Source organism: Miniopterus natalensis, chromosome 10, assembly GCF_054644295.1.
Source record: "Miniopterus natalensis isolate mMinNat1 chromosome 10, mMinNat1.hap1, whole genome shotgun sequence".
Lineage (NCBI taxonomy): Eukaryota > Metazoa > Chordata > Mammalia > Chiroptera > Miniopteridae > Miniopterus > Miniopterus natalensis.
In genome coordinates, this window is record NC_142090.1 from 4,629,174 (window position 1) to 4,648,460 (window position 19,287).

Below are 19,287 nucleotides of genomic sequence, written 5' to 3' on the forward strand. Positions count from 1 at the left end.
GAAGCCACAATCCCACTCGGGGAGGCTGCTCCGTCCAGTTCCTGTTGGGCCTCTGACTTGCAAGTAACATCGGATGAGCTATTCTCAGGGGTGAGAGGGAGGAAGAATCACGCCGATATGTTTAGAATACGAAAGATCGCTGGCAGGGGGCCTCTGAGAAACCAGCGAGCACTTTCCACGCAACGAAGCCAGGAGCAGACACAGGCCCCTGCTCGCGCTTCAGTGCGCGTCACACGCCCAATAACGCTGGTCCCAACAGTGCCACCGACGGCGCCCCAACCACCAACCGCAACCTGCTTCAAGGGCGAGTGCGCGGCTTTAGAACAGAGGACTGAGCCCTCTGCCCCGCATCCTTACCGATCACTTTTCCCAGGAAGAGCGACTTGGGAGAGTTGAACAGCGTGTCGGAGGCGCTCGGCAGGTGGTAGCTCACAGAGGGATAGTGATCCAGCTGCGGGAAGAAAGCGAGAGTCACTTTTAGGAGAATGTCCCTGCCCTGCCCTGGATTCGAATCTTCCCGGGGCGGGGGGAGATATCACTCTGCGAACCTTATTTCATCAGGAATCTGACCACTCCTTCGATGGGTTGTTTGAAAACAACGTGAACTCTTCATGCACATTTTCTGTGGGTAATTTACCTCCTGGATTAGGATCCTTGTCTATTTACTGGGATAAAATCTGCTTGATCCAAATCTCTGGTACTGATCTCTGAGACAGAAAATGCTACATCGATAGCAATGAATTCTGTTCGGGATCCTCTTACTGTCCTGTTTCCTCCACCTTCTTGCACTATCAGCTTATAGACCAATAGTAACCTTCAGAACACATATATATTCAGTAACTTCTTTCTGCCACAGGGCAGATGAGCTGGCCTGAGGGGGGGAGGAAGCCCACGCGAACAGCCTGCACTGATGGCAGGGGGAGCAATGCCCATTTCTGACTACATTTCCCGCGGGAAAAGTGCCAACGGGGCTGTCCCAGAGCCACAGGACTTGTCCTTTGTGTCCCTGGGCGGCTTTTCCTGCCTTAGGTGACATAGAAAGAGATACAGTCTAGTTGTGTTTCCCCAACAGCCAGCTCCTAGAGCCTCCTGTGCTTCTTTGTATCCACCTGTGAAAGAAACCTCTTTTGTAACCTCTCCTCTCCTCTGAAGTGAGTGTAATACCCATCTCAGGAATTTGGGGAGCTCTGACCTGCAGAACCGCAAGGCTCTGTGCCTGGGCGGGTATCTGGTAACATGGGAACAAAAGTCCAAAACACACCATTCAAGCAAACACTGGCATGTTCCACTCCAATTCTGAAAAGCCTTTTAAAAAAAATAATTTCAAGTGCATCATAAACAAAACACTTATTCTGGCAGGAGAATCTTTATTCGAAATCGCATAGAGTTGTTTCTGTGGCGCAAAGGCGACTCCGGGTTTTTTTTTGCTGCTGAGGATTCGGAGCTGCTTTGGCTCCATCTGGTGGCAGCCATGGGTAACTGCTGCCCCTCCACCCGCCCGTATTATCTGCTGTCAAAATAGGCGGTTCTGCGATGCTTCACCGTGATTGATAAGTACTTCTTATAACTTAATCTTTCCCGGTAAAGAGCTGAGAAAGTGATACAAACAATACATGCTCATTTTAGGAAAATAATAGAAATTTGGAGGAAAAGGGAACTGGTGGCAATGTTAATTTTTAAATGTACGTTCTTTCGATTTTGTACAAAAATTGGATGGAACCCAGCTACACATATTGCTTTGCATGTATTTCTCATTATTTAATGATGTAGCATAAAACACCTTGTGTCAATACATACACAACTAAAGCATCATTTGAAACGAATGACTCGTACTCCATATTATGAATATATAGTCCATGATCTTTAAAAAATATCAAATTTTTATGTTTAGGCTCTCAGATGTTTTGTGTCTTCGGGCCCAGTACAGCGCGGAGCACATAGTAGGTCCTCAATAAAAACGCGCTGACATTCGTTCGTGCAGCGGTTCAAGCAGTGAGCACAGAAGTGAAGTCAGTCCTCAGGGGTGTCCGCCCCCTACCGTGGAAACGCCTGCCTTCTCCTGCACTGTTTCTATGGATCCAGACCAGACAGGCTTGGATTTCTTGAGGCCGTTTTACATTATTTGTACTGAGCTCACAGTAAAATAAAATTCCTAGCTTGTCTCCACATGGTTACTTCCAGCTCCCCCCCTTCCTGTCTGTATGTAGCTGATGAACCAAAGACTAACATTTACATTGATATATATATTAAATTTTTGTTTTGCTGCACAAGTTTCTGATTCTTGATCCCGTTATCTAACATATCAGTGACCCTGCCTGCTTTGTTGTTGTTAATCCCACCCGAGGATATTTTTTCCACTGATTTTTTTAGTGAGAGTGGAAGGGAGGGAGGGAGGGGGAGGGAGAGAGAGAGAGAGAGAGAGATCAACGTGAGAGACATCGATTGGTTGCCTCCAGCATGTGCCCCGGCCCGGGCTGACCTGGAATGGAACCTGCAACCCAGGTATGTGTCCCTGACGGGGAACTGGACCCGAGACCCTTTGGTATGTGGGCTGAGGCTATAACCTCTGAGCCACTCCGGCCAGGGCCACCTGCTTCTCCTTTACCTGTCAATACCCTGAACACACCCAACTCTCATCAAGTCACCAATTAAGAAATGTCCAACAGGAATCTAAACGGGTGACGACACAGAATTCTAATCCGAGTGACTCGTTCAGTTAGGACATGCTTTTGCAACAATTCAAATGAAAAACACAACCAGTGCTGGAGAGGGGCAGAAAGCCGTCAGCATTCCCAAGGAGTGAGCCCGGTGCCCGGTGCCCGGTGCCCGGGGCGTGTGGAAGCAGGGAGAGGGAGGAGTGCGGGGTCTGGCCTACACGGTCCTCCCCGGGAGGCGGGAGCCTGCTGGGCTCCTCAGGCCGGGGACTGCGGGGAAGGGCTGAGTTTGAGCGCAGAGGCCCCGGGAAAGGGAAAGCAGCTCTGGGGCAGGGCAGATGCGACGAGATTAAGGATTTTGAGAGAGGAGATTATTCTGGATTATCTGGGCTGAGCCAGGAAGGCAAAGGGCCTCCACAGGGAGCGGCCCCGCCGCCTTCATCAGCACAGCAGGCCTTCCGTTGGCCCAGCAGCTCTGGACCTGCTCCAGCCTGGCCACACCTGAAGCTCACTGCTCTCTGGGGGACGGAACAACCGCAGCCCTTTTGTGGTCCTGTGGGTGCTCTCCCTCTGAGAGGCGCCCCTAGGAGACTCCACAGGGGCGTCCTTAGGTCTCAGAGTTTCCCTTTATCGCGGTTAATTCTTACACCTTCCACCCTGTGTTTAACCTGCTGTGTGGCTTCTCTCTCCTGACTGGACTCAGACAGGACCCAGAAGAGTGTGCTGAGCACCTACTGTGTGCAGGTTTGTGCCAGGCCTTCTACATCTTGTTGAACAGATATCACATAGCAAGTCCACGCTTTAACGTGACAAAAAGCACCCAAGCCAGAGAGTGAGCCAGAAAGAGGGGTGGCCAACCTGTCCATCCGGCTTCAAGGTGACAGTCTAAACCAGCCCAGCCGCCCTGACGCGGGGAGGGAGAGGAACAGCTGCATTTGAAATAGGGACATTTCTAAGAGAAAATGTACCCAACCAGGTCAGGCAAGACAAGCGCTACCTGAAAAGCCCAAGGACACGTCACATTGTGTCTGTCGTCTCACGTGTATTGCCCTGGTTAAGGGTAATAATTTCAAGGTAATTTCTTTGAGGTCCAAGTGAGCTATTTTGCTGCACATTTAGCTGGTGGTCACCCCGCTGACAGTAAGAGCCGGTGTCATAGACGCTCATTAAGATTAATGACTGTGACTCTGTGCCCCAGGACAACCTGCAGGGAACACTAATTTGTCCAGCAGACACCACTGTGTCATTCAAAGCAGAGTGACTCAGGCTGGGGCTCGGGCCTCACACCTGAATCAGAGCCTTAGTGTCCGTTCAGGTATCGCTTTGTGACTTCAGGTCTTTTCCATGTTCAAGCCCCGGTTGGCCTTGGCAGAGTCTGGCCTGCGTCTGTTTGAGGGTGAAATGGAAAAAGTGGGGAAGGGACAGAGAAGAGAGACCGAAGCAGCTGGGTGACCTCTCACCCCTGCAGGGCCTGGCCCATCCCCTGAGAAGGGGCTGGAAATGCTGCCTCGAGGGGCTCTAGACAAGGGCCCGAGATTTCTCACCTTTCTGAATCCCCAACTCTAGGCAATATTTGGGGTTAGCTCAGAGACGTTGAACTTGGAACACACCCTCTGGATAAATGTTTTGCTTCAAGTTGAAGCTAAAGGCTAAACATAAGTAAAAGCCAAAGCAGGGAGATGTGAGGGGTAAGAGAAAAAGACCCAGCTTTTTCTCAAAACAGTAAAAAGAAAAAAAACCCACTAGCTTTCCAATGTGGGTCTCCTTTCCCCGAGTCCAGCACTCCACCTGCTGGAAATACACGGAATAGGACTTAGAGCAGAGACTGTTTCCCAAAGCGGTTCTTTAGGAAACTGACTTTTGTATCAGTACATTGTATACTTTTTATAAATATCAATGAACAAGAGGAGAAATTCTCATTTCATAGCTGAAATAGCATTAATTGCAAAGATTTTTATAGCAGGAATGGCCCCAAATATTATACGATTCCCACCCCCCCAAAGAATCAGGTGAGAAAATCCGTAGGACTTACAGGTTTGTGTTTGGGCCTGTACCTGAGAACCCAGAAGCTGATGGTAAAGCATAGAAATGAACGCCCGAACCAGTTCTTAATCCAAGTCCATGCTTGGAGTCAGCAGTATAGAGTCAGTTTAATACACATTTGTATTATACAACAGCATGGGCAAGGTACCCTGCGACGTGTCCTTAGAAAGAAAGTTTCCCGACTTCCTGCGGTTCTAGGCCTCCCCAACACTACAGCCTAATCCTGTGCTTCTTATTATTTATTTATTTTGAATTCTCACTCAGGATATTTTTTCCATCGCTTTCCAGAGAGGGAGAGGTGGAGAGAGAGAGAGAGAAACACCGATGTGAGAGAGACACATTGCCTCCCTCACGCACCCCGGGGATGGAGCCTGTAACCGGGGTACGTGCCCTTGGCCGGAACCGAAGCCAGGTCCCTTCAGTCCGTGGGCTGACACTCTGACCACTGAGCCACACTGGCAAGGGCTGTATTTATTTTTTTTAAAATGAAACTCTGCTTTCCATCACTGTCATTCCTCTGACCCTGGGAGCCAATGGTTTTCTACGTAAATGCTACCCACTGATCGATGATTCTTTGCCAGGTGATATTTTAAAATGCTGAGAGAAAATGGAAATGCTGTGTGTCTAATCAGACTGAAGTTAAGGGCTGTATGGTTCTAACCCTATTTAATGAAACAGCATTTTCTCCCTTTATTGGCTGGTCTAGGATTATAGGTTTGCTAAAATCGAGACTGCGGAATGAATCTCATGGGCGAGGTGTTGAAATAAAGCAACCGTAGGTGCTTTTACTTTATTGATCTTTTTAATGCACTGCCTTCAGTATTTAAATGAGTTTCAGTTTGTTTCTTTAACGGTCTTTCAGTGAAGCTAAGTTGACCTGGTTCCTCTGGCAATCATGACACTGTAATGGCAGAAAAAAGGCTAATAATGAAAATGAACTCATTTTACGTGGCTGAAAAGGGTGTATTTCTATTGATTTTAACTGTAATATCATTAAAGACCTCGTTATTAAAAAAACCCTCGGCAAACACATCCTTTTTAGTGCAGACGCTCCATCGATATTACTTTGCCGGGAGGTTTTGGCAGCAATAACGACATTCGGGAGGGAGTGTAAACATGGGCATCGTCAGGGGACTGGGAACCACGTCCTTCAAATCCTGTCCCAGGCGGAGGAGTGGGAACGTGTGGGAAGGAAACCGGCGCATGAGCGTGACTTCAGAATGTGGGGAACGTGCCCCGGGCCTACGAGCTCAGCCTGACGACCGGCTCCGCTAACGGAGAGGAAGCGGGGAAGCCCAGCTCCCCGAAAACACTCCCGTTTTTTAACACTATGTTTGGAGCCTGTTCCGAGGAGTAGAAACGTGGGGAGAGAGACTTTAGCAGAGGTGGCAGGAGTGGGCAGTAGGGAAGACTAGGAGAAATGGTGAGAGAGGAGCACTCACGCCTGCTGTGACCCAGCCCTGTGTGTGTGCGCGTGTGAAAGCTGTAACAAAAAAGGCTGAGCTGAGTCTCAGCCTGGAAGCCTGTTAGATGGGGGGGGGGCTTTGTTCTCCTGGGGTTTTTGACCAGGAGCTTTTTCAAAACAACCAATTAACTTGCCCAGGTTTCACGGGCTTGCGTTGGGGTCCACGCCCCAGCCAACATCTTTTTCCCAGGCTAGGCCGACCGTCCTCTATGGTCCAGCACCTCCCCTGCACCATTCTGACTTCATGGCCCACGCGGTTACCTCCCCCTTTGTTCTGCCCCTTCCCCCAGTGGCCTGAGGGCAATGGTCTGGTGGCTCCCTGAGGGGCCTGAGAAGCCGTAGCTTCCTGGCGAAGCCAACAAGCCTCTGCCTCCCAGCAGAGTGTGCTCGACAATTCCCCCTGCCCTTTGTTTCCTTTCCCATCAATGCTTTGCTAAGGACGGTAACCGTATTTCCTCTTCTCAAACACGCGAGCGCGGCCTAATTCCTTCTGTTCACCAAGTGACGACAGAGGGAGGACTGCGCATCACATAGGCCTTCGAAGGCAGAAAGGGCCCATGTGCCCCAGCGAGCGCGCCCACGGGGTGTGCTCGGAGCCCAGGACTCAGCCGCTCCACTCGTGCCTTTCCTCGGCCACGCAGCAAACATGCCTCGGGGCTCTCTCCACGGCCAGGCTCAGGGTGAGAGCCGTGGGGTGCGCGAGGCTAAGCAAAACCCCCAGGTTGCACCCTCTGAACGCAATGTCAGGCTTCAGTTCCTGTGAGTAACGCCAAGTCCCAGGGCCACCACCGCACAAGTTACGGCCAATGGCCACTAGAGGGCATCTTGACACCGGCTCAGGACCCGCTCCCGGCTGCTGGAGGATCAAAAGCCTCCCTCGACCCCAGGGCTGCCTCCCTGGAGCTCAGGACAGCGGGTAACCCTTCGGACCCGGGACCTCATGCTGAGATACACTTATTTTTTTCGGGGCAGAGATGCATTTATGTGAGACAGGAGCCTGCGCTCAGGTACCGTGCGTGGGAACTGACCCTCTCTGCCCACGGCACTGATAGCTCCGGGATGAGCATCTCCGGGGGCGACGTGGGTGCCTCGCGGACGGACAGATGGATAGTGTGCCTCTCAGACTGAACTCTGGCTTTCCTGCCAGACGGAGAAACCCAGGAACCTTATCTTCTTTCTTAGGGATGATGTACGAGTTTAATGTGCTGAGGGGAAGAAATGAACTCTGCGGCGCTGGGTTTATACGCTTTGGCTGTGTTCTGGAGGAGCAAAGAGAGAAGTGACATCGCAGATCCTGAGCTGGGGCAGAAATTGCACTGCGGCCGCTTTCCCGCTGAGCTGTGAGAAACAGACCGTGGAGTAAACAGTTTTCTGGCGAGGAGGCATGGAGGTCCCTCCAGGCCTGCGTAATTCATCGCAGATGAAATTTCTTTTTTTTTTTTTTTAAAAAAAAGTTTTTTTTTAAAATTGATTTCAGAGAGAGGAAGGGAGAGGGAGAGAGAGAGAGAAACGTCAGTGATGAGAGTCATTGATGGGCTGCCTCCTGCACGCCCCCTACTGGGGGGGAGCAGCAACCCCATCATGTGCCCTGACGGGGAATCGAACCCTGACCTCCTGGGTCCTAGGTTGATGCTCAACCACTGAGCCACGTGGGCTGGGCTGCGGGTGAAATTTCTTTGGAAAAGAAATGAAAAAACCTGGAAGGGTTCACGTATTCATCAGGAGCCTTTTCCTGTGTCCGATCAGATGAGCGGGATGGGTTCAACTGATTCTTTTTTTCTTAGCTCCTTTTGTATGATTTTTGTGAATTGCACAAGAACGAATGTTGAATTCCTGCAGCAAAAGTAAGAGAATGTGGTCCTCCCACAACCACGGACAACCTTTAAGGAGCAGCTCGCCGCCTTTGTCAGGCCTTCTCTCATCCCTCCCCCTCCACGATGATTAATTCTGCCCCTTTCTGAGCTTCCTCAGCACAAGTTCACACCTGAGCTGGGCCTTGGTTCCCGTCGGTGTGGTCGGTGGTCTCCTCTGCTGGACCGTGGCTCATGGAGGCAACAGCCACACTGCCCGTGGTGAGCGTATTAGGTGCCAAGGGCTTGCTCCGTGGGTTGACCTGCAAACTGATGGAACAGGAGCCTTGGACCCGAAGGCCATGTTGATAATGACACGGCTGGTGATCTCTCTCTCTCTCTCTTTTGCTTTTAAGAAAGAGAAGGGAGTTGGGAAGGAGGGGAGGGAAGTAGCATTTACTGGCAGATGGACTGTGCTAGATGTTTTCCTGTGTATTTTCACTCAACACACACAAATCCCGTGAAAGTGGGCGGCCTCATTCCTGGTTTACAAATAAGGAAACAGGGAGCTCGGTAACGGGCCAGAAAGCACAGCGCCCTGGAGTGGGAGAGCCTGCCAGCGAGGGCTCCGTTTTGCTTACGGCTTAGTGACAACCTCTGGATATAGCCGTCCAGTGCCATGGGGTCTCTGCTCAGACTCAGACCCCCCCAGAGGAAGTCTCGCTTTATGAGCTTCGGCCCCATGACCAGCCCGCACCGCTCACACTGCCTCCTGCTTCTCCCCCTTTCTGCTGTTTACACGTGGACAGGCAGAGAGCTCGACGCACCTTCTAGAGAACAGTGTCCACTACCTGGAGCGTGTGCACAGCTTTCCTGCCCTCCCTGAACATAAACTCATGAGGGTAAAAGGCACACGTTGTCCATTCCTCCTGCCCACCTGCTTGGCCTTGTCCACCTGAATTTCTTTCCTCCAGCAGGCACCCAGCACCTACTGGTTCTCTTCAAATTTATTCCGAATGGAGCTGAGTTCATCTCAGTGCTGACGGCACCGAACTTCACCCACGTCAGGCTGAAGGAACGGCTGCTGTTTGGGATTTTCCCACCTCACAGTGGGCCGGGCAGTGGTCACGGGCAAGAGGTCATGTCCGTCAGATGTCACGGTGTTCAGTTCTTAGCGATCCTCATACGGTTTTCAATATGAGGAAGGTGCTTTGTTGGTGGAACAGCCCAGAACCATGCTGAGAACGTCTCGCCTTCTTCGGTGGGACATTCGTCACATCTCCACTGAATACTCAGAAATTGTTTCTTCACATCCGAGGCGCCCGAACCTCTAGGCGCAGAGCTGGCCTCGGTTTACAGCGGTGGGCTGGTCTGAAGGCACCGGCGGGGGAGGCATCCGGGGACTGCGAGAGCAGGGCTGCCGGGGAAGTTCACCGACAGTCCGCCCTCTGTTCAGAATGAAACACCCTTCCGAGGGCCCAGGACCCACAGTCCAACTAACACCAAACTACAAAGAGCTAATGAGATCATGAGGTTTTCGGGCTGTATCTCAGCTGTTCACAGGCTTCTCTGGATACATGGAAATATCGAAAACACAACAGGCTCCGACTCGTGTACAGACCAAATCGATGGGCGAGTTCCCAGTTTTACATCTGTCTTCTCTCCCCAGATGTCTTCTAGGGGACTACACCCTTGTAATGACTTAAGAAACTAGAAACACAACGACCTGCACCCTCCCCAGAATTAAACTTAGTGAGGCAGTCTCCCGTTCGCGTGGAAGGCGAGGTGCGGACACTTGCTCAGAGTCCCAGCGCGGACCCAGTCAGCGGCGCAGTGTCGTGGGGAGGCGAGACTCTTCTCGAATTCACCTCCCTCCAGTCAGGCAGGCTTGTAAGTGCACAACCATGGCTGCGAGTTCATCATCGGAGCAGATAAACACCGAGCTAGCCATAGGCAAGAAGTTGGCGTAAATGTAATTTCAAGGAAATGGCCTGAGGCTAGCTAGGCCGACTTTATTTGTTCTGACATTCCCCCAAAGATTTAATACTTCCAAACAGCGTTATTTTCTTTAATAAAGGCTTGAACAACCTCCGATATTAAAATTTTCAGGAGTGTTTACAGCTACATACATTTTCTTCATTGTTCTTTATTGGCAGAAAGTCGAGAGGTAACAAAGGTGCACGTTTTTAAATAATTCATCACAGCTTCGGTGTCTAACTTCAGGGGGGGCTCCGTGTTCCTGGAGGAAGGGCCCTAAAACGGAAAGATTGGGGGTTCTGTTCACGCTTAAAGATCCGACGCGGAATTTCTGTGTGTCATGGAGAAACACTGGCCTTCACCTTGGCCTTCTGTGGAATCCTGTGCTGGAGGGGAACAAATTCTGACTCGATGAGTCAATGTCGACGCTTCCAACCCTCAATCCTAGGTCAAACAGAGACATCTGACCACGTCTCCAGAAGCCTGCCGAGGGGGAGGCCGGCCACACCAGCTCCCATGCAATTTAGCAAAACTCAGATCTTTCTGCTGTGTCCCCGGCAGTCCCTCCACAGGATGTCACTGCAACCCATCATTCCCAGCTCACGATGACATTGCTGCCCCAAGTCATTGGTACAAGGGGTTATTTTTCTTTACATGCTCATGAAAATTGGCAGGAAGGCAATGTGAAAAAAAAAAAAGTTGGACTTCTTGGTTCCTTTTCTGTTATAAAAAAGTTACAGTTTTATGACACCCTGCACATGCCATTCGGTCATTTCTTTGAACAAATGTGTTTTCACCTCTGTTACATTATTTTTTTTTCCCCCTAAGGAGACTATCACCTAATTTGGAATTTCAAAAGTGAATATAACTTTTCACAAATTCAGCAGGCTATGTATCTTGTTTGGCACAAACACTATTCATTGTTTGTTTCAAAGGCTCCATCACATCAGTTTTATAAACCTGAGATGCTACTGTATACACTTTCATATACCTTTCATTTGTTATCTAACAATACACTGCAGTGAAGGGGTTCAGAAAGGGCTCCCCACGATGTGCAATTTTGCCATGTGGATTATTTTGAGCTGAAGGCAAGGGAGACCTGCAAGCTAAAGAGAAATGCCCCTCCCTTAACTATCTAGAAGAATCTAAATTGGGGGCCTTGCCCTCTTAATAAGAATTATTACCAGAGATAGCCTTTTTTTGACCTATCTCTATGGCAGGGCAAATATCAATTACTGAACATCACCTTTTTTTTAAAAATACGTTTTCATTGATTTTAGAGAGAGAGGAAGGGAGAGGGGGAGAGAGAAACATCGATGTGAGAGAGAAACATCATCAATTGGCTGCCTCCAGCACACCCCCTACTGGGCATGTGCCCTGACCAGGAATCAAACTGGTAACCTTGGTGCATGGAACGGTGCTCAACCAACTGAGCCACACCAGCCAGGGCCACCTGCTCTTGTTATCGATCTGAGAATGACGCCCCTCCCTTCCGAAGCCTCAGGCACCTACCGTATTCCCTAGCTCACAATATCATTTATATCTCATTTTAACTTTCTGTCTCTGAACCCCTCAAATATGGGGGTCTCTGACTCTCTCATATATGTAGGGTTCCACATGTATGTAATTAAATGTGGTTATTTTCTCTTGTTAATCTGACTCATGTAGATTTAATGATGAGACCAACTGGCAGAACCTGGAAGGGCAGAGGAAAATTTTTTCTTCCCCACAGCAGAAATCATGCCGGGTCAAGTTTCCTAACTTGGTTTACTAATTGGGCATATGTACTGGCCTATCTGAGGAAGGGTCCTCTATTGCATCTGAACAGCCCAACTAACCCACATCCAACTGAAGACCAGTGCTTAGAGTCTGGGCTTGGGAATCAGGCGGACCTGGATTTGTGCCTCAACTCCACCCCTTGCTGACCTCTCTCTCTGTTTCGTCGTCTGTAAAATGGGAATGATGGCATCTGTTTCATAGGAGTGTGAGTTACATGAAGGACAGCCTTTGGAGTACTAACAAAAGGGACTGGTCCACAACACAATCAAGAACACTGGTTACTCTCACCGCCACAACGATTATTAGTACTACTATTGTCCTAATGGGTTTTCCCTTATTGGTATGAGACAGAATTCCTGGCATCTTTATTACTGTTCTTGAGAAAAAAATTAAACCAAATAATCTTTATTAGCAGATCTAACAAATTTTTAAAAGCTGTTCTATCAACCTCTTTTCCTAAAGAGGCTTTTCACCTGCCTGTGTCACCTTCCAGATGCAGGTGGCATTTTCTGAGCCACAGAGAACGCTGTCCTATCACCTTCCAGACTGTTCTCTCCGACTTCCTGTCTCTAAACAAACAGGTCCAAACAGTTTGTTAGACAAACATGCCACTCATTGTCTCCCAGTGCTACCCTAATCGACTCCAAACAAAACACAAACTCCCCCAAACACTTGGTTTTATTGAAACCTCTTAAACATTTTCAGAAGTTTATAAGGCCAACTAGCTAGGGTAATCCTGGCTCCCTTGACCGCTTGCAAAGGTGACAAAGGGTCAGTGGTGTGAGTGATGACCAACCACTGGAGAAGGGGTCTGGTTACCTGGGCTCTAGGTGAGTTTGTCTCTTGTGGGCACTGGGACTTTGCTAGTCACCTAAACTTCCTTATCTCTGTTTTCTCAGCTCTTTCATGGGCCTGATAGCATTAGCTTTTCCCAGCTCATGAGGTTGAGCATATCAAATGAGGATATGTGTGAAAGTTTTCTGAGACCCACATACATGGTTATTATGCTCCTTCTGGTACAGGGAGAGTCTCTCCTGGATTGAGAAGGTTGCCTGAAATGCCTCACAACTGACCAGTCCTCCACATACAGGAAAGGGTGTCGGTGGGCCCCTGCCCATCAATGCTTCATGCCATTAACATACATTGTTTCCCTGGAAGCCCACAATTGAATTCCTTCTAATTTCACTGCTAACACAATTCCTCCAACGACTTTTCGTTGCTGTTGCTGTCTATATAATTGACTTATTTTTGACCGATAAAGATCAGTACATAATGAAGGCACACGGCTTGGTGAGTTTGGAGATAAGTATGCGCCCGTGAAACCATCACCACGATCTATTCCATAAACACACCCATCCCCTCCAAAAGTTTCCTCCTGCCTTTTTATTTAGTACTATTGTTACTGAGTAAGAACACTTAACATAAGATCTACCCTCTTTGCAAATGTTTAAGTACACAATACAGTATTGTTAACTATAGGCACTGTGCTGTACAGATCTCTAGGACTTATTCATCTTTGTATAACCAAAATTTTGTACCCCTTGACTAATACATCACGTTTTCTCCCCCCAGTCCCTGGCAGCCACCATTCCATTCTCTGCTTCTGCGAGTCTGCCTGTCTCAGATTCATCATCTTGTGCAGTATTTGTCCCTCCAACAACTTGTGATAAAACTCTGTGTGTGCCCCAGACTACTGATTTTCCACAGCATTCAGTATCCGTAAAGGACTATAAGCCATATGATGTTACCTATCTCAGAGTCAGTATTTCTCCAGGTGATACTTTTCACTGAGCCTTCTCTTGTTGTGGTCTTTTCAACTCCTGGACTAGAAAGAGGGTTGAATCTACCCCAATGATGTGTATTTTTTTTTTTTTAAATATATCTTTATTGATTTCAGAGAAAGGAAAGGAGAGGGAGAGAGAGAGATAGAAACATCAATGATGAGAGGGTCATTGATCAAGCCCGCAACCAGGCATGTGCCCTGACCGGGAATCAAACCCCGATCGCCTGGATCCTAGGTCAATGCTCAACCTCTGAGCCACGCCCGGCCGGGCTGCTGTGTATTTTTAAAAAAATATGTTTTTATTGATTTCAGAGAGAGGAAGGGGGAGGGAGAGAGAGACAGAAACATCAATGATGAGAGAGAGTCATTGATCGGCTGCCTCCTGCACGCCCCCTGCTGGGTATCAAGCCCATAACCCGGGCATGTGCCCTGACCAGGAATCAAACCAGTGATCTCCTGGTTCATAGACTGACGCTCAACCACCGAGCCACGCCGGCCTGGTTCCTGTGTCTTTGTTTAGCACTGTGCTTTCCTGTGGAGCACACACTCCCTGCCCTCCCCTGTCCCCACCATAGGGGGCGGGGGTGGAGTGTGTGTGGCTCCCTTGCTCCCATTTGTCAGCATCCTGCCCTTTCTCCAAGACCTCGTAGTTACGGCACTGAGTCACTATATCCGTTACTCTATTTGTCATCTTCCAACATTAGTACAGACAACTCTTTATCATCATATGATGATGGCAGGTGATATTTTGTCAACGTGTCCCCTGATGTAACCTGGAAGGCAGACTAAATGCCTGTGACCTGCAGCTTCAGGGAAAGGGCTTCAGCACAGCAAGGATGCTGGTGGGTGTCGGCTCCTTCCTCCTGCTTGTGTCAAGAAAGAGATGAGTTCAAAACAGAACTGTCCAGTTTCCGAACGTTGGTGAAAAGGGCTATAGAAAAGACCAAAGTTTTTGGGCCTTCACCGGAGAGTAAGAAATAAAAACTGCCAACATTTTTGACCAACAAAGACATATTAAGATTTCTCAGCTCAGCAAACTGACTCAGCCCCATGCGTGAAGTTAAAATTAAGGGTCTTTCCTTTTCACCTAAGCTTTTTGTTTCAGATGAGCTCAAGGTCGCTGCCATGACCTTGAAAGAGAGGTACTTGGAAGCAAATGATTACGTGGGTCGAAGATCTATGTCCAGGAAGAAATGTAGGGTTTATCGACATGAAACTGACTTCAGCAAAGAGATCAGAAGAGAATTCAGGTTTTGAAGGAATTATAACGGCAAAGAGACCAGAAACAGGTCTGCTCTACAGAAGGCTTGAGAGTATAAAACCACCCTTAGTGCAATGGAAACCTGCAGGAAACAGACCCTCAGGGCTACTCAGCTTCAAGGAAGGCATCATCCCCAAAGCTCCACTCAGAGGTGGCCCTGGCAGACCCTGGGCGAGGAAGGGCTCCCAGGGGACACAGCCATGGAGAGCCAGGCAAGCAAAGGAGAGGAATCTGGCAGAATCAAGGAAGCAGTGCACTGCCAAGGGGTGGGGGAGGACTGGTGGCCATGGCGGGTCTGATAGGGGAAGGGCATGTAACAAGAACAGAGTCACAGCTGTTGAATGATTTATTCACCTTACTAACCATAGAGAAGAGGTCCTCTTACAGACCCCGGGAAACAGGAGGATGTGCTGCAAGAGGAAAAACCGGGCTGTAAGGAGATAAGACGCCTCGGAGCCTGGATGGGTCCATTACTCAGACAAGAGAATACGTTTTAAAAACAGACCAAGGACAGGACGTGCTTTGATTTGGTTGCGGTGCCTGGACCCCGTCTCCCTCCGGGAGTTTGCCTCAGGAATGCTGACCATTCTCGGGTCCCAGGAAGAGGCTGAGCTGTCTGTAACATCCTACAAGATGAGCCGCCTGGTTATGGGACTTTGAGCTCCTGAAGGTCAGACTGCAGAACCCCCCCCCCGTTCCCTGTTACACTTGCAGCTTTCAGCTGCACGTAGCTTCCTCCCTCATCTGTATATAATGGGCCAGCTGGCAAGGGGGCGCCGAGCAGAATTTTCAGGATGACCGACTGCTCTCCCCTTACTGCCGGCCTTATTGGAATAAACGCTCATGCACGATGCAACCCCGTCTCTGCTTAACTTGGCTCAAGTGGTGACAGGCGGCCTCGGACCCGGTTAGTATCCGGCATCAGGTCCTCAGAGTTCCTACCCAGCATGATCTCCTCCCTGCTAGAGACCACGGGACTTTCCTTTTCTAAAAAGGTATTTGATACAAGACAGGCTTTTATTGGGGTGGGATTTTAGGGTTAACGTGTCACAGCGACTGGTGTTATCGTAATGCTTGTATGTTTTCCTCCATCCCTAGCGTTTAGCACACACTGCTGTTGCTGTGGGCGACACTTCTCTGAAAATTTTTAGGATTCATACTTAATTCATAGCTCGATTAGCCGTTGATGCAACTGTTTTTATGCACTCTGGTTGAAATTCTGATGAACAGAAGGTGATAAATGATTATCTTAATTTTAAGAGACAGAAGTCTGTGAATTTTTTGTGGCTGAACATTTGTTTTGGAAATTCCTGATGAAAATAACTGAAGTCATGGTCTGTGTGGTAGGAGAATTTGGGAACCTAATCACCGTTTGTTCCCAGGGACTTGGAAGTATTTCTAAAGAAAGTCCTTATTTTGCTTGCAGGAAATCTGTGAGCTTCTTCTTGGCAGAGGCGGGACGGCCCTCCAGGCTGACGGAAGCCTAAATGATACGTCCTTACCATATGCTCATTTGATTTTCAGAGAATAGAGTTTCTGAGTGTTTGTGCCAGAGAACATATCCCTGAACTCTCTACTGACTAACTGCCATGAACCCCCCCAAAGATATGTTATAGTTATTAAAGTAACATACAGCGTATTCATTTCTTTGAGCCAGTTTTATCCTTGGACCAGGCGGGAATATCCGAAAGCTGTGCCGTTTCAGCCCTGCGCCCCCTTCGTCTCCCCCACCCGCTCCCTATGAAATTGTTTGGGCCGAGTTCCACTTTTAAGTTACGCCTGACTTTCCTAAGGAGATGCTACATCAAAACATTTCACAGAAAAGGGTTCCTGTGAAAAACCTCCGTTGCAGACACTGCCTGCTGCTTTTCTCGGGCTCACCCTGCGTGTGACATGGACAGAGGGCCTCAACTATCACTGCGTTTTACCAAAATCTGAAGAAACAGAGCAAAAGGCCCAAATTTGTAATGTTTGGGGGGGTGGATACATAGGTGTGCGTTTATTATTTTCTATGCTTTTGTGTATATTTTTGAACTATTTTATAGTAATAGTATCACCACCACCATCACTCAATCTCTTACTGGCCAGTGGTAACCACTTTCACAATCCCATGACCTTCCTTCCAGACATCTCTCCGTTAGGTAGTGATGGGTAAACGTCTTCTTTTTTTTTTTTTTTTAAAAAAAAACACACCTTTATTGATTTCAGAGAGAGGAAGGGAGAGAAGGAGAGAGAGAAACATCAATGATGAGAGTCAATGATCGGCTGCCTCCTGCACGCCCCCCACTGGGGATCGGGCCCACAACCCGGGTGTGTGCCCTGACCGGGAATAAAACCGCGATCGTCTGGATCCTAGGTCGATGCTCAACCGCTGAGCCACGCCGGCCGGGCAGCGACGGGTAAGCTTCTAAGTGTGACAGGGCTGGGTCAGCCATGCTTTGGCACTTACTGCTCTGTCCCGGCTGAGTTACATCACGCCCTGGGGACTAAATGGCCGAAAGCATGTCGCCTGCTCAGGGGGTGCGTGGAACGGGGAGAGCGCAATGTAAGTGGGCTCCTCTCACGGCGGGAGGTTGCCCGAGTGGACCCTGCCACGGGCAGCCTTCCCCGCCGGCGAGTGTCATCCGTGGTGTTAAAAAAATAAAAATAAGGACAGGCTGAGAAAAGCTTCAGTTCCGTGGGGGCTCGGAGTGTGCTGTCCTCACGGGTTGCGCACGTCGGGCCGCCAACAAGTTCAGGGCGCATTTCTGCACGCGGGCGAGACCCACGGCCCGGGGAATTCAGAGCCGTCTCCCCTTGTCCCGGGGCCCTACCTTCTGCGACTCACTTCCGCTCCCAACTGCATCTTAGGTTCCCCACAGCCCGCCCCAGAGCCCTGGGGCAACGTGGGTGGGAGGAAAGGGGAGGCGGGAGAGAAAGCCACGGACGGACGGAGGGAGGGAGGGGAGCGGGAGGAGGGCCCGTGGCGCGAGACGCCGAGGTTGCTCGCGACGCTCGGCCGGGACACGCCGACCCGCACCGTCTGCGCCCTGCACGGCCCTTGCTCAGGGCTCTCTGCCCGCGGCGTTTGTTTCACACTCCAACTGGCCTTAAGCCGCTAGCTATCATCCCTGGTGCAGCCGACGGTTTTCACAAATGACGCCACTCGAGAGCCGTCAGGGGGTCGGGGTCACGCTGGCGTGTGACAGCTCCCGGTCAGCTCCTCATTATCTGCGTGGACATGGCCAGGCCGCCTCTGGGAAGCACCGGGCGGGCGCGTGCTCGGGGGTGCAAAGGAACGTAATGTCAGCTCTGGCCAAACCCTGCCCGGGAGGTAAACCTGCTTTTAAAAACACCCTAAACACGGATAAGCACCATCTGAATTATACGATGTCTGAGTTTATATAAACGTATAAAATTTCACCGTAATTCCAAAGGCGTTATTCTACAGTACTTTAAAACTCATCTTTGAATTCGCCTTTTGCTCTTTGGTGAAAAGTACATTTTAATTTGACATTTATTTAAATATCTGTGTCATTATATTTTATTGCAACTGGGGGATATCAGAATAGGTGTGGATATATGGATGTTTGATATTTTTGTTTGATTATAAAAATGCAACATACGCTTCTCGGAGGAAATGAGGAAATATAGAAACCTCCAGAGGAAATTAAACTATTGGCAAACCCTTCACATAGAAATAGTCGTAATAAATATTTTACTGTCTCTCTCTCCATACACCCCTGAGGTTGCAGACGGTCTCAAGATGGATCTGTAGATGGTTTCAGGACTCTTAGGGTTCTACAGGTCCTTCCAGAATGACCCCCACGCTCTCCGTGGAGCAGAGTTAGCGCGGCGACTCCGCCTTGACTCCGAGAGTTCGCAGGACTCTGCTCTCCCCGGGACTCCCTGCCTGGGACGGAGGGCGGGCGCCGGCCTGTGAGGCCTCCCTGCCTGGGAAGGAGGGGGGGAAGCTGGCCTGCGAGGCCTCCCTGCCTGGGAAGGAGGGGGGGAAGCTGGCCTGCGAGGCCTCCCTGCCTGGGAAGGAGGGGGGGAAGCTGGCCTGCGAGGCCTCCCTGCCTGGGAAGGAGGGGGGGAAGCTGGCCTGCGAGGCCTCCCTGCCTGGGAAGGAGGGGGGGAAGCTGGCCTGCGAGGCCTCCCTGCCTGGGAAGGAGGGGGGGAAGCTGGCCTGCGAGGCCTCCCTGCCTGGGATGGAGGGGGGGAAGCTGGCCTGCGAGGCCTCCCTGCCTGGGATGGAGGGCGGGCGCCGGCCTGCGAGGCCTCCCTGCCTGGGATGGAGGGGGGGAAGCTGGCCTGCGAGGCCTCCCTGCCTGGGAAGGAGGGGGAGGCAGGCTCAGGAGCATTCCAGTCCTTGTTTTGCTCCTCTCGGCCCCGGAATTCTCTTCTAAAATTTTGTTTTTTTCCCTTTCTTAAATTCCAAGACCTACTCTAGGAATTCTTCCTACAAATGGATTTGGAATTGGTCTTTCATCACCGGCAACCAAAAGAGCCCTGAGCAATAGGACCAGCCCCTCCCCAAACCACCCCTGGGTCCC

General features: G+C 50.0%; 1 protein-coding gene across 1 annotated transcript in view; it reads right to left on the reverse strand.

The window, feature by feature from the left end:
• CNTNAP2 (contactin associated protein 2) overlaps positions 1 to 19,287 on the reverse strand; it is a 1,301,514-nt gene that overhangs the window by 50,224 nt on the left and 1,232,003 nt on the right. The window contains exon 21 of the mRNA XM_087820965.1: positions 358 to 451. Coding sequence (XP_087677091.1) covers positions 358 to 451 — 94 coding nt within the window. The remainder of the gene's footprint in view (positions 1 to 357; positions 452 to 19,287) is intronic.